Genomic DNA, 14717 nt, shown 5'->3' with positions numbered 1-14717 from the left:
ACTCATTCTCTTACTTCCTCACTTGGCTGCCTTGTGATTAAAACACTCTCCGCGGCAATCTTGTCTCAGTGTCTGGCTTTCTGGGCAATGGGAAAAAACAAACCTGGTTTGGTAACACCATTTCCCTTGCAGCCAGGAGTGGACATATGTGTAAGTTCTGGCCAATGGCATGCAAGAGGGAGTGTTCCCTTGGCAAGGCCAAGGGGTGCCCTTATTTCCACTCTTGCTCCTTTCTGCTGACTGGATTTCAGACAAGATAGCTGGAGCTTGAGCAGCCATCTTGAACCCCCAGGGGAAGCCATGTGCTGAAGGTGGTGGAGCAGCAAGCAGAAGGAGCAGCAAGGTAGAAGGATACTGGGATTGTCATACCAACCCTGAATTGCTTATATTCAGTCTTCTTTTATACAAGGGAGAAATACTATTCTGTCATGTTTAAGCCACTCTTATTTTGGGCTTTCTTTCACATGCAACCAAATCTAATACAGTTTCTCCATAACAGGAAGCCCCAAGGTTCATTAATGTTCTTGCCAAGGTTACTTAACTAATATTCCCTTCCTTCAGATTCATATTAACCGTCAGAATCCTTCTTTAACTACTTGAAAGTTTGCAATAATGTTTTGGACGTTAATACCATTCACAAAATTAACATTATTCACAATTATTAATTGCAGTATTTTACTTTTGTAATAACATTCATATATATTTCCACTGACCATTAGAATTCAACATATAGAACATATAAAGAGATTGTCTCTTTGAAAATGACTATTCAGATATTAACAATAAGTCCAACTGCGATGTCTGGGGTTTATTCTTAGTAAAATAAATAAAAGAGACATAAAAGAAAGGTATACTTTACCAATCTTGTTGAAAACTATTTGAAGACAAGTGTCAACAGAAGTGGGGAGGAATGCATGGAATCTCGAAAAGAACTTAAGATGGCCCATGTCCGAGCTAACGGGAGAGAAGGCTGCCATTACAGGCACAGTTTTTTTGTAGGATAATGGAAGCCTCCGAATTAGGTGACGATGGCCATCAGGACCATTCGGCTAACTCCTCTCACTTTGATTCTGTACTCACCAAGCAACTGTGTGATTATTACGTGACTTGAGAGAGAGAAAGAGGAGAGAGGATTCACCCGAGGGTCTATGAGGTTTTACCAGAGAAGCCAGCTGACCTCCTTCTCTCTCATCTCAGTCCACTCTGCCAGAATCAACTTAAAAAATACATTGCTTTTCTTAAGAATGCCTATAAATCAATGTGTGTTTTTAAATTATTTATTTGATTAATTTTAAAACACAAAAACCCTTAAATGGCAGTTATCTTTCTCCCTAACACAAAAACCAAAAGAATCATCCCATTAGTAAATATTTTAATGATACACTTAATGATTTCACGGCTATGACTTTAAAATACAAAGATACCAAATACAAATACAGTGGGAAAGATGTGCTAATGATATGACCTTGTAAGGGAGGACTGAAAAATGGTTATTCATGGACAATTACGTGGATTAGTGGTTCCCAGTCTTGACTGCAGAGCTGTATCCTGTGCTTTAAAAAGTCATGATGCCCAGGCTGCAATAATTAAATCAGAATCTCTGGGAATAGGATGTAGAATTCAGTATATATAATATTTCAAAGTTCAGCCGAGCTTGAGTGCCACTGATCCGGATTTTGGGGCTAACATTTGAGATCACAGAGCCATTTCAAAGTGAAAGCTCTGCTTATTTCTGTTTTTGTGGACTTTTAAAATTATTTTTGCTTTATAATTTTAGAGTTAATGAAAATGAAAGAAAGCTTACTCATCGAGGATGCAGAAATAAGAAGTGTTCATATTCATATTCTTTCCCCTCGCAAGCTAGTGCACTTCCAAAGACAGACCTTAACAGTGACACACGCCCAAGAATGGTAGAGATAGATATATGTATAGCACAGTTTACTTGCCAAGGTGCAAGGGAGTCAGACTGAAGAAGTGGTTTGACAAATACAAGTACTTAAAGGAAAAAGAAAACCTGCAAAATCTCCAGGTTACGTTTACCTAGTCTGTTCGTGGTGGAGAAACAGTCACTTTCTTACATGACTATCATACTCATGAAGGTCGTGACGCACAGTTGCAAACCAGCAAGGCAAATATTAGGGATAAAACTGTTTGAGGAAATATTCAAGGCGTTACTATTTTGGGAATCAGAACAAGTCAGGATGACCCTGCGGTTTTTGGGTTATCTCCGGTGAAGTTTAGTCATCGTGGCAACAGGCCAGGCGCCAGGTTTTGCTTTTCTTTCAATTCTCTAACCTGCTTCCATCCGGAGGAGGAAGGCGCGGGGTTTCTGACCTTCTGCGCACGCTCCAGACCAGGCTCCAGGGGGCGGGGCGAGGGCACGCGGGGACTTGTGGGAAGGCGCAGGAGGGCGGGGCCGGCGTGAGTCGCCGCGGGCCTGGCAAGGCGGCGGTGCGGGCGGTAACGGGCTGGTGAGGTGAGCTGCTGTCGCCGTTACCGCCGGCAGCGGCAGCCGAGGAAGCTTCTGGGGTCTTCTGGCGGGAGGAGGGGGCGCGGCCGTGGGTCCCGGGCCAGGCGGAGAGGGCGAGGGCGGGCGGCGTCCAGGGCAGCGCGTTCCGGAAGGGGCTCGCCCCGCGCGGCCGGGCCTGGACGTGCCGCTTGGCTGACCATCTCTCCGCCCCGCCCGCCGGGGCAGTGGGCGGGCGGTGGGGTGGTCGGGACCCAGATCACCTTCCGAGAAGCGCGCGGTGGGGCGCGACCCCTTTCGGCGTGGGTGTGCAGTGTTCGCCCGGGTATCGAGGATGGAAGTGGTCCCCTAAGCTCTGGAAGTTTCTTGTTGCTGCTCGGACCCCAGCCCTGTCGCAGGTTCCGTGGGAGCCCCTGGGCTTGCGGGAGCAGCAGAGGTGATGAATGACACGGAAAAAGGTTTCGACCTTCTGCAGCATCTCAGTGGCTTGCTGCGCTTTAATTCGTACTTTTGAGCCCCCAGGAAAGCATTGTACTAGTTTTGTTTTGTAATGAGATACACATAGGTGATCAGATATGCGCACTGCCCGAAAGAAGCTTAAACCATGTTTAGTTTCTGACGCTAGGTTAGGGGTCAGCAGACCTATCTGCATTTGCAACCATCTCTTCCTCCTCCGAACGAATCCTTTTTCTCCTCCGTTCTCTCTCTCTCCCACCCTGCTGCCTTCTCCCATCACCCCTTAAGCTTTGAATCCCCTCCCAATTTGTTGGGCACCTTGCCGCATTATTTATCCTGTTTCCTCTGTCTTCTTTTACCTTCTCTTTCCACGCCCCCCTCCACCAGACTGTACTCGTGAGCAATTCTACCGTAATTAAAGACACAATTACGCTAATCTCCATATAATCTCATTTATTCAGCTAATTTTATCTCCATCCTTTTTTTTAAATCCCACTAAAAACCTCAGTAATCTTTATATGACTAAATATAATGCACTTTCTTTTTCCCATGTGGCCTCTGCTTTTGGCACTGCTAACCTCTCCCATTTTCTTGAACTCTATTGAAAATTCTCCCCCATCACAGTACTCTCCAGGTTTTCCTCCCAGCTCTCTAGATGCTGCTGCCTAGGATTTTCTGTTAGCATCTCTTCCTCGTTTGTTCCCTAAATATTAGTGTTCTCCAGCCCCCCCCCCCCCCCCCGTAGTCACAGTGGTGAAACGTGTCCAAGTCCCATGATTGTAGCCTCCACCTTTATGCCAGTGACACCCAAATTTGTATCCCTAGCCATCTATGGTTGGGTATCTCCTCCTGATGTCCCATAAGCACTCAAATTCAACATATTCCAAACTGAAATAATCTGTCTTTCCATTTCCTCTTCAGTCTTGAAATCTCTTTTCCTTTTTAAATTGTGATTCCTGGCAACACTAATCTTACCAGGGTCCCAAGGCAGAGCTCCGAGACACTGTTTGAGTCCTCCTCTGTTCCCCAGCTCCTCAGTCCAGCCAGTCATCAAGCCCCTTTTATTTTACCACCTTAATACTTAACACATAGCCTTCAGACTGTAGGTCCTCATGGCCTGGCATTTCAAGATCTGTCCCATGTCCACCTTTTAGCCTTCTCTTCTATCATTCTCCCTCATAGTCCCTCACTCTGCTGCCCTCTCCTCCATGTTCATCACTTTCCTGGCCCCTTTTGAAAGTAGGTTAGAGTTTTGGCACCTCTGGGACTCTTCCTGTGAACCCATCACCTTGCTGTCTGTCTATGCCTGTCCTTTGTGGTCAGTCCATAGCACCTGACCATAGCATGTGTATGTACCTCTAGCATGGTGGTTCTCAGCCAGGTGTTGTTATGTCTCCCAGGGGACAGTTGGCAATGTTTGGAGACATTTTTATTGTCACAGTCCAGAGGGGAGGGACTAATACTGGTGCCTGATTGGTAGAGGCCAGGGATGTTGCCAACCATCCTACAATGCACAGGACAGACCCCATACAACAAAGAATTACCTGGCCCAAAATATCAATAGTCTCAAGGTTGAGAAACACTGCATAGGATAGCATTTTGTTACTCAGAACTTAGATTATTTTGTTTTCTTCTCCACTACATAAGGACCTTCTCTTACTTGTTTTTGCATACCTAAATCTTGATAACAGGGTATATCACATAGCAGAAGTCCAATAAGTCTTGAAAGAAAAAGAAGTAAAGGAGGTAATTAGGATATACTTAGAAACTCTAGAGATCAGCAGCTAATATGCTGCCATGGGCTGCTTGTTAATTTCTGTGATGTCCTCCCCATTGCCTTTCCTGCATATTGCATTGCAGGGTTGCCCGAACTTGTCTATTTTTCATTTGTTTATTCAGCAAACAGTTCATTTTAAAAATAATATACAGATATCTTCAGCATCACTTTAGGCTCTCTTCTATCCGTGTAACTTGGCCATTTATAAAGTGGTAAAAAAATTGTTAGCTAGATTTCAAAAAAATAAACCAAATAATTCTATTTAATTCTTATCAGAGGTTGGTTGGTTGGCACTCTGCAGGGCATAATGACTTCAACAAATAAAGCAATTGAGTTACAACTACAAGTAAAACAAAATGCAGAAGAATTACAAGACTTCATGAGAGATTTAGAAAACTGGGAAAAGGATATTAAACAAAAGGATATGGAACTAAGAAGACAGAGTGGTGTTCCTGAAGAGGTAAATTTCGTAATAAAATTCCTACTTTACCATCCAGCAAAACTATTTATTTTAAAAGAAAGCACAGCCTTTTAAAATGTTTTGTGAAAATACTGAAATTGAAGTGATTTGCTTCCTGCCTTTTAAAGTTTGTAATAATTGTATTAACTATATTAAGACATTTTAAGGCTTAGTGAATAGTTACTGAAAGGAAGACCATGTGATAATTCTTAAAAGTAAATGAATAGCATCATAAAATATGTAGGTGTGTTCATTTATTATATATCATATATAATTATATGTTTAATGATATCTTAAGATACAGTGTTGCCGTAAAAGTGTGGATAGTACCTAGGTTCAACCAAATGTTTTTCTTAAGACAGTGCACTTAAATGTGGATAGCTTTTTCATCCTGTGTGTAATGATAGGGAGGCAGTTCAGTTTGCCCTTGTGCTACTGCTAATTCTTTGTGCTAAGGCTGAAGATAAGGAAGTTTTTGAAGTTTGAATTTAGGATTGCAAATTAAATGTGTAATTAAAATTTCTAGGTAATACTTTTCTTGTGACTGAATAATGTTCAACATTCGTCAGAGGATGAATTAAACTTTTCAAGTGTAAATCATCATTGGAAGTGAAGATGGTAAATTGGTATCTTAAGCACTTGAAAATTTAAGAATTACTTACTGGAAAATATGTGGTGAGAATTTTAAACACTGCTAGTTATACAAAAAAAGTAAGAGAGCAGTGCTCAAAACTTTTTTTTTTTTTTTCTCCCTAGAATTTACCTCCTATTCGAAATGGGAATTTTAGGAAAAAGAAGAAAGGCAAAGCTAAAGAGACTTCTAAAAAAACCAAAGACGAAAACACAAAAAACAGGATAAAATCTTATGATTATGAGGCATGGGCAAAACTTGATGTGGTAAGTTAGTCTCATTATGTGCTTCTTAGTATTTGAGTGAAATTTTCTTGGAGTTAGCTAAGAGTCATGGATTAGATGGAAAATAATGTAGAGTTCTTATGACCTCTGTCTTTCTCTTATAGACTGTTTTATGTAGATAAAAAATCTAATTACGTAGCTCTTCAATTAACTAGGTTATCTTTTCTTCTGCAGTCCTCTTTCAGTGAATAGTGACTAAAACAGCCAGGATTCTTTTCTTTTTTTCTATTTTTTCTTTCTTTCTTCTCTTTTTACAGAAGTAGTATGTAGAGGTCCCGTGTACTCTTCACCCTATTGGTTACATCTTACTTAGCTATAGTACAGTATCAAAACCAGGAAACTGACTTTGGTACAATGTGTGTACAGTTCTCTACCATTTTATCACATGTATAGATTAGGGTGGCCGTCATTGCAATTAAGATACAGACATACTGCATCACTCCCTTCTACCCACCAGCCTCCTCCCTGCCATGTCTAACCCCTAAACAGCCAGACTTATAAGCTGGTGGTACTCCCAGAAGATTGACTGTGCCAGTACTTTTTTTAATAGACTAACGGACCTATCGAATACTGCTAAAAGAGATTGCCTTTGTGTCTGGTCTTAGACCTGGGGATGTGTGACAGTAAAAGTCGGCTTGTCTTGATCCCAGGAAGGTGGATTCACTCTTCTAGACCAGGGATAGCAAATGTGTGGCGTGTGGCTCTCGTCTCTCACATGTGGCACACAGCATAACTGGAGAATTAATTACCACCAGTATTCTGCCCCAGAACCCTCTACCCAGTGCTCCAAGCAGCCACTGTCAAGTCAGCCTGTGAAAGGGAACCTATTGACCAGCCTTATTCTAGACCCTGACCCACCATAAGGGTTGATTTGGTTAGATTGATTTGGAACATACATTCCCTTTTAGTCTTTTTAAAGTGCTTATTATGTAATATTTGATTTATGCAAAAGGATATGTGGAGATGTATGTTCTAAAGCATGATAATAAAATGAATACAAGAACCCACACCATCTAACTTAGAGAATTTTTCCAATTCCAATGAAGCTACCAGTGTGCTCCTTCCCTCTCCCGTCTTCTTTTCTCTCTCTACCCCAGAAGTAACCACAATTCTGATTTTTATGTCTATTATTTTCTTTGCACTTTTCTGTTTAACGTTTTTATTGAGGCATAATATAGATACAGTAAAGTCCAATAATCTTAAGTGTACAGCTTTATGAATTTTTACTTACGTATATACCTGAGAAACTACCATCCAGATCAAGATACAGAACATTTCCAGCATCCCAGAAGCCTCCCTTTTCAGTTGATAACCTTCCAAAGGTAGCCACCTTTGTGATCTCTGATACTGTATGTCAGCCTTGCCAGTTTTGGGATTTCACCTAAATGCATCATACAGTATGCACTCTGTTGTGTTTGTCCTCTTTTGCTAACGTTGTCTTAGATCCACATTGTCAGTAGCAGTAGTTTGTTCTTTTTTATTGCAGATGAGAATTCCATTGTGTGAGTATATCACCATTTGTGATGCAGTCTCCTGTTGACATACATTTGGGTTGTTTCCAGTTTTGGGCTATTATGAGTAAACCTGCTGTGAATGTTCTTTTTTTTTTTAATGTACTTTTAATCTTTATTAATTTATTTTTTTTTGAGGAAGATTAGCCCTGAGCTAACTACTGCCAATCCTCCTCTTTTTGCTGAGGAATCCTGGCCCTGAGCTAACATCCATGCCCATCTTCCTCTGCTTTATATGTGGGATGCCTACCACAGCATCACGTGCCAAGCGGTGCCATGTCCGCACCCGGGATCCGAACTGGCGAACCTTGGGCCACCGAGAAGCAGAATGTGCACACTTAACCGCTGTGCCACCAGGCGGCCCCTGTGAATGTTCTTGTACATGTCTTTTGATGGGTATAAGCACCCGAGAGGGGATTTGTGAGTCATAGTTTATATATACATTTGACTTTAGAAGATACCGCAGAACAGTTTTCCCTATTAGTTGTATTTTTCTTAATGAAACCAAGGCTAATAAACTCTAGAGAGAGCTGGCATTGTTATTAAAGTAGTTTGCCATCTGCTTCAGTCTTTTCCCAATGTAAGAGATGTATGATTTAGGTCTTGAATTTATTGTCATTGGAAATGATACCCTCTGGTGAGCATTGTATAATGTGCTTTCATTTTTTTGTGATTTTACCCCTTATTATATAGCCTTTTCCTTTTATAAGTTGATATCTTCTTATAACGCCCTTTCTTGAAGGGAAGGAATCATCTCATATGATTTCTTTAGAGGTACCTTCTACACAGTCGTTTACGCATTCAACAGATAGTGGTAGAGCTCCTGCTTGTGTGGCCATTGCCAGCATGATTGTGCTGTTTTGCTTGATATTGTTATTTTAGTGTGTCTGTACAAGATACAGGTGTTTATTTACCATTCTGTTCTAGTTCGGATCTGAGCAGCTGTTTTAGTGTCCTGCTGCTGTTAGTTTTCTACACGTGTCAGCATAGCAGGTTGGACAGTCTTGGCTTTAATATTGGTAGGCTCATGGTGTTTCTAAAATTTTCATGTTAAAAGATATAGCTAAATTAGGGGCCGGCCCATGGCTGAGTGGTTAAGTTCGTGCGCTCCGCTTCAGCGGTCCATGGTTTCGCCGGTTTGGATCCTGGGCGCAGACATAGCACTGCTCATCAAGCCACGCTGAGGCAGCATTCCACATGCCGCAAATAGAAGGACCCACAACTAAAAATACAGAACTATGTACCGGGGAGCTTTGGGGAGAAAAAGGAAAAATAAAATCTTTAAAACATATAGCTAAATTAAATTTTTGTTTAAATGAGCTTTAATGACCTCTTTAATGCTTACTTGCTTAAAATATCTTAATAAAAATCATTCTTTTATCATATATGATAAAAAAACTGTCATTTTAAAGAATCTTGATGGGGTCCATGAGATTATTACTGTGAAAGAAATTTGTGAGTCACGAGATTGGGAATTACATGACTAGCATGTTGTGTATTTTCTTTGGTAGAGGCAGCTATGTTTTGAATACCTGGAGAGAAAGTATGACGTAGTAATTGAGAGCTCTCTGGAGAAGAACCCAGACTGCCTGGGTTCAAATCCTGACTCGGCCACTTACTAGCTGAGTGACCTTGAGTAAGTTAACTATTGTGTTTCAGTTCCCTCAAGTGAAAGACGTGGGTAATTACATGTGCCTCAGGTCTTGTGAGGGTCAGGAGTTAATTGTGCTCTACAAGCAGTTATTTTGTGTGTTAAAATAAGAAGGGAAAAAGGTTTTTAGAAAAAACCCTTTCTCTGCTATTGGTTGCTAATTACATTAGTTTGGGTTATTTGCAAACTTCTCTTGTGTCAAGACATAGTACCTTTGCTAATAGTTGGCTCTGTGGGGGTGATTTGTAGACTCTTGACTAAGCTTACTTTAGGAATTCAAAGCTAGACTCTTTAAGTGGTTTGGATCTTGGTTTTCTAAACAGGGACACCTTTTTCTCTGGATATAATCTTAATAATGAGAGTTTATTTGGGTTGCTTTTTTAAGCCTTTAGGTCCTTAGATCGTAACAATTGAAGTTCTGTTGAGTGTACTTTTTTCCCTTCTTAATGGTCATGTAATTATGAGCACTGCTCTCCTGCTTATGATTTCAGGACAGTATCCTTGATGAACTTGACAAAGAAGAGAGTACTCATGATTCTGTGTCTCAAGAATCAGAGTCGGAAGAAGATGGGATTCATGTAGATTCACAAAAGGCTCTGGCTTTAAAAGAAAAGGTACTCTTTAGTTCAGCTTTAGCTTCCTTCAGATAAGCAGGATATGTAAAAAGTCATGTGGATCCCAAGATTTCTTCAACATAGTTTAGAAGGTGTTCCAACTTTAGTTATTGGCGATATCCCTGTCAGGAGGCAGTATTGTATAGTGGTTAGGGGTATGTGCTCTGGAACCAGATTTGCCTGGGTTCAGATCCTCTGATAAGTTCTTTAAATTGCCTGTATCTCAGTTTTCTCAGCTGTAAAATAAGATTACTATTCTTATGAGACCTCAGTGGGTTGTTGTGAATATTAAATGAATTGTTATATGTAAAGTGCTTGGGCCTTACAGAGAGTTGTTCCAGGGTTTTTAGTAGTAGTTTGAAATAGCTTAAAAGCAGCGTGTGATTCTTGAGATGAATATAGTATTCCACTCCTTTGTATCACAGGCGATCTTTAGTTACTTTTTGAAACATTCAGCATCTCCCTGAGGGATGCCTTATTATTATAATACTATATTGCTTTTCAAAAAGCTGGAATTCATTTCAGATTAAACTTCATCTTGACCTCTGTCTTTTGTTACATTTCTATGAGATACTACTATCAATAAAAAGTATACAATGCTAGGTATTTTATTCAGTTTTCTGCCAGGGATTTTGCTCTTGGATTTTGCCCATACAATGACTATCTAGTAAATTTTAGTTCTTGTTGAAAGACCGTTTTTCTTACTTCTCTTTTCTTTCCTGGTAGTCTTGATTACCCAGCTAATGAGTTAGAACGAGATGTGTAATATTGAGAGAAAATGGCTGTGGAATTCTCTGCTGGTATATATCTGACTCATATGCTTTTTCAGGGCAATAAGTACTTCAAACAAGGAAAATATGATGAAGCAATTGAATGCTACACCAAAGGCATGGATGCTGATCCCTATAATCCTGTCTTGCCAACAAACAGAGCGTCAGCATACTTTAGAATGAAAAAGTGAGGGATTTCGATTGTGTGCATATTTATGTGTACTGTATATGGAGTGTGTGAATATTTCATGTGTGTACGGAGACTGATTTTTAAAAAAATCTTACATGATAAAGTGTGTGGGAAAGATTAAAAATGTATTATATGTCTTTTCAACTGTAAATTCTTAGAGCTCACTCCCTTTTATTGAGTTATTTTATTTAAGCCATTTTAAAATTCACATGCTCAAACTATGCTTTTCTGGCCCACTTTATGGAGGTGTTCCTCCTCTAAAAATTGAGTAATGATGTTCTTAACCTAATTCGCAAGAGAAAAAAAGAGTTACCTGGGTAAAAACTTTTAGAAATTAATTTCCCTCCATTACTTTGAAAAACTCTTTTTCCACTATTTAATGTAGAGAGTTTTCATTATGGTAAACTTAAAATATGTTCCAATGTTTGTTTATCTTTAAGTCATACTGACCGTATAAATACATAGTTAATGTTGAAGGATGTAATGTGTTATGGTCTTATCATAAGCAGGGAGCTGGCCTATCATAAGAAGTTTTAAAAAGACAAATACCATCAAGGAAGACATTCTTAACTGTTTTAATTATTATTTGGAAATACAAATTATATTGGTATCTGAGTTTTTACTATTTAAATAGCATATTTTTGGGTCTTTAAAACTTATGATATTAATATCCTGGCAAATTCGGAGAACATTTAGATTTTATAATATTTGATATCTACAATATATTTAAATTATGAATAGTAATTTTAAATAAATGGGTGTAAACCCACCACCCAACTTAAGAGCTAGAACGTTACTATTTTTGAAGCTTACCTCAATATTTCTTCCCATATCCCAATCCTTGCCTCACTCCTAGTTAACCACTCTCTTGAATTATGTTTATTTTGATTTTTAAAAAAGTTCATTGTAGATGTGTGTGTCCCTAAATAATATATTGTATAACTTTGTATAACTTTGAGCTTTAAAGGTATGCCATACTGAATGTAGTCTTCTGTGGCTTGCTTATTTTTCTGAATGTTATATTTCTTAGATTCCTTCATGTTTTGCATATAGCTGTAGATCTCTCCTTTACACTGTTACGTAGAATTCCTTTCTAGGAATATACCATGATGTATACATTCTTCTGTTGCTAGATTGTTGGTTGGTTCCTTTTTTCCTCTTTCCTTTCCTTCTCCCTTTCCCTCTCCCTTTTCCTACCTCCCACCCTCCTTTCCTTCCTTATTTGAAACCCTGATACTGTGAACATTTCTGTGCTTTCCTGGTGCTGGATCATAGGGTGTGTCCATGTTCAGCTTTCCGTGGTGATGCCTGGCTGTTACAAAGGTGGTTGTACAAGTTTACATTCCCATTAGCAGTGTATAAGAATGCCTCTTCTGTGTCTTTACCAACACTGGTGTACTTGGCTTCTCAATTGTGTTCAGTCTAGCTGGTGTAAAGTGGTAATTCATTGTGGTCTTAATTTTGCATCTCCCCAATTTCTAGTGAGGTGGAGCGTCGTATTATTTGTTTATTCACCACTTGTATTTTTTTCCTGTGAAATGCCTGTTTTGCTTTTGGCCATGTTTCTGTTAGGCTGTTTTTCTGTTGATTTTTAAGAGCTCTTTATTCTGGGTACTAATGCTTTAGTGTTTATTTCTAATAGTTATCTTCTCCCAATTTGTAGCTTATCTTCTTTTCTTTACTTATGGAGTCTTAATGAACAGAAATTCTTAATTTTAATGTGTTTCAATTTATTGATTTTTAAAAAGGTTAGCACAAAAATATGACTTTAAAACCATAGTTTCCTTCCCTGAGCTCATAATAGTCTCTTATATTTTCTTCTAAGAGTTTTGGTTTTACTTTTCACGTTTAAGTCGTCTTATATATACTGCAGGTAGGATTCCAGTTTCATCTCTTCCCATGTGAATATCCCAGTTGTTCCAGCCCTATTTATTGAAGACCCGTGCTTTCCCCATGGATCTGCAATTCCACCATTGTCATATGTCAAATTTGTGTGGATCTCTTTCTTATCACTCTTTTCTTTACATTGGTCTGTTGCCTACCCCTATACCAATTCCCCACACTATATTTGATTACTATAGCACTCTATTTATAGTAAGTCTGGATATTTGGTGTAAGACATGGTCTCTTTATTATTATTAGGAATCTCTTGGGTATTCTTGGATTTTGCTTATCAATATACATTGTAGAATCATCTTGTCACATTCCTAGAAAAATTCTCTTGAGATTTTGATTACAATTTCATTGGATTATAAATTACTTTGGAGAGAATAATGTTATGTTTGCGTGCCTTATTATAGATGAATATGAAATATCTCCACTTACGTCTTCCTTAATGTCTTTGAAGACAGTCTTCCATGTGGGTCTTATGTATCTTTTACTAGATTTGTTTGTTTTTTGATCTCTAGTAAAGCAACTACCTTGCTAAACTTGCATTATTTCTAACAATGTCTAGATTGTTTTGAGTTTTCTAGGTAGACCATCATGTCATCTGAGAATGTCAGTTTTATTCGTTCCTTTCCAGTCTTTTTAACTGTATTTCCTTCTTGTGGAACTGCATTGGCTGGGACCTCTACTACAATACTGACAAAAAGCAGTGAGAGTGGGCACTCTTGTTCCTTGCTTTAAAGGGAGTGCCTCTGACATCGCACTGTCAGGACTGATTGCCTTCAGTAGGTTTTTTTTTTTATTATTTTTTTTATAGGAAGATTAGCCCTGAGCTAACTGCTGTCAATCCTCCTCTTTTTGCTGAGGAAGACTGGTCCTGAGCTAAGCTCCGTGTCCATCTTCCTCTACTTTGTATGTGGGATGCCTACCACAGCATGGCTTGCCAAGCAGTGCCATGTCCACACCTGGGATCCAGACCAATGAACCCCAGGCCACTGAAGCGGAATCTGCACACTTAACCGCTGTGCCACTGGGCTGGCCCCTCCTTCAGTAGGTTTAACTAAATAAAAGGAGGTGGGAAACGTACCTTCATTTGGGAAGTAAATCCCCCTTTCAGGGATTTCAGAAACAAATTTTGAAGTTTTGGTTTAATGAATGATTTTTATTAACTTCACTTTAACTTTTTTAAATTACAGATTTGCTGTTGCTGAGTCTGATTGTAACTTAGCAATTGCCTTGAATAGAAGTTATACAAAGGCTTATGCAAGACGAGGTGCTGCTCGATTTGCGTTGCAGAAATTAGAGGATGCCAAAAAAGGTATCAGTATTTTCCAGGTCATCATTATCTAAAAAACTCTTCAATAGTTTAACAGAACCTGTACAAAAAATACTAGGTAATCACAGTTACTACCTTCAGAGAGCTTTCTATATTTGAATAAAGCTCATTTTTGTAATTTAAAGGTATCTTGATATCTTGGGAAAGAATGCATTATTTGCCACCGATCTGACTTTGGTTCAGATCTCACTGCACCGTGTATTAACTCTGTGACCAGGGGAAGGTTATGTATCTTCTCTCACTTTCAGTTTCTCATCTATAAAATAGGAATTAAGACATCTTGTTGGCTGTTGTGAGGCTAAAGGTAATACATGTAAAGCTTTTAACACATTTTATTTATTTATAACTTCTAAGCCTTTTATTATTCCTTAAAATAGCTTTGTGTAGTATAAATCACAAAATCTGAATAAAGCTGGTATCTGATAGGACTCTCCTGCTTCTTGGTTTTATGATGTACAACTTATGATACCAAGTGTCCTTTCTGTGGCTGCTGGAAGAAGGTGGTTTGCCACAGGAGTCTGTCAGGATTTTGTCTGTCCTGGGGGAGAGTGGAGAAAGTTGAGTAGCCTTATGGTAGTATTTCCTGGTTCCTCTTAATTTTGCTATAGGACAGTTGCTTATTAGTCACATGTATTGGATGATTGTTGTTTTATACAGATTTTTAATATCATATATTTTTCAAA

At 39.1% G+C, this 14717-nt stretch overlaps 1 protein-coding gene across 4 annotated transcripts in view; it reads left to right on the top strand.

Moving 5' to 3' along the window:
• The first annotated feature begins 2382 nt into the window (after positions 1-2382).
• The window catches only part of RPAP3 (RNA polymerase II associated protein 3), a 29818-nt gene continuing 17483 nt past the window's right edge, over positions 2383-14717 (top strand). For 2 of the 4 annotated variants that reach the window (XM_070494006.1, XM_070494004.1), the window contains exons 1-6: positions 2391-2476; positions 4977-5160; positions 5917-6057; positions 9729-9851; positions 10681-10808; positions 13895-14016. In XM_070494006.1, the coding sequence (XP_070350107.1) occupies positions 5008-5160; positions 5917-6057; positions 9729-9851; positions 10681-10808; positions 13895-14016 (667 nt within the window). In that variant the 5' untranslated portion in view covers positions 2391-2476; positions 4977-5007. Of the gene's footprint in view, positions 2477-4976; positions 5161-5916; positions 6058-9728; positions 9852-10680; positions 10809-13894; positions 14017-14717 lie in introns of all 4 variants that reach the window. The other 2 variants (XM_014850074.3, XM_070494005.1) reach the window with 2 other exon arrangements.

The sequence above is a fragment of the Equus asinus genome, chromosome 22, assembly GCF_041296235.1.
Source record: "Equus asinus isolate D_3611 breed Donkey chromosome 22, EquAss-T2T_v2, whole genome shotgun sequence".
Lineage (NCBI taxonomy): Eukaryota > Metazoa > Chordata > Mammalia > Perissodactyla > Equidae > Equus > Equus asinus.
This window is presented reverse-complemented; position numbering and strand designations above follow the sequence as displayed.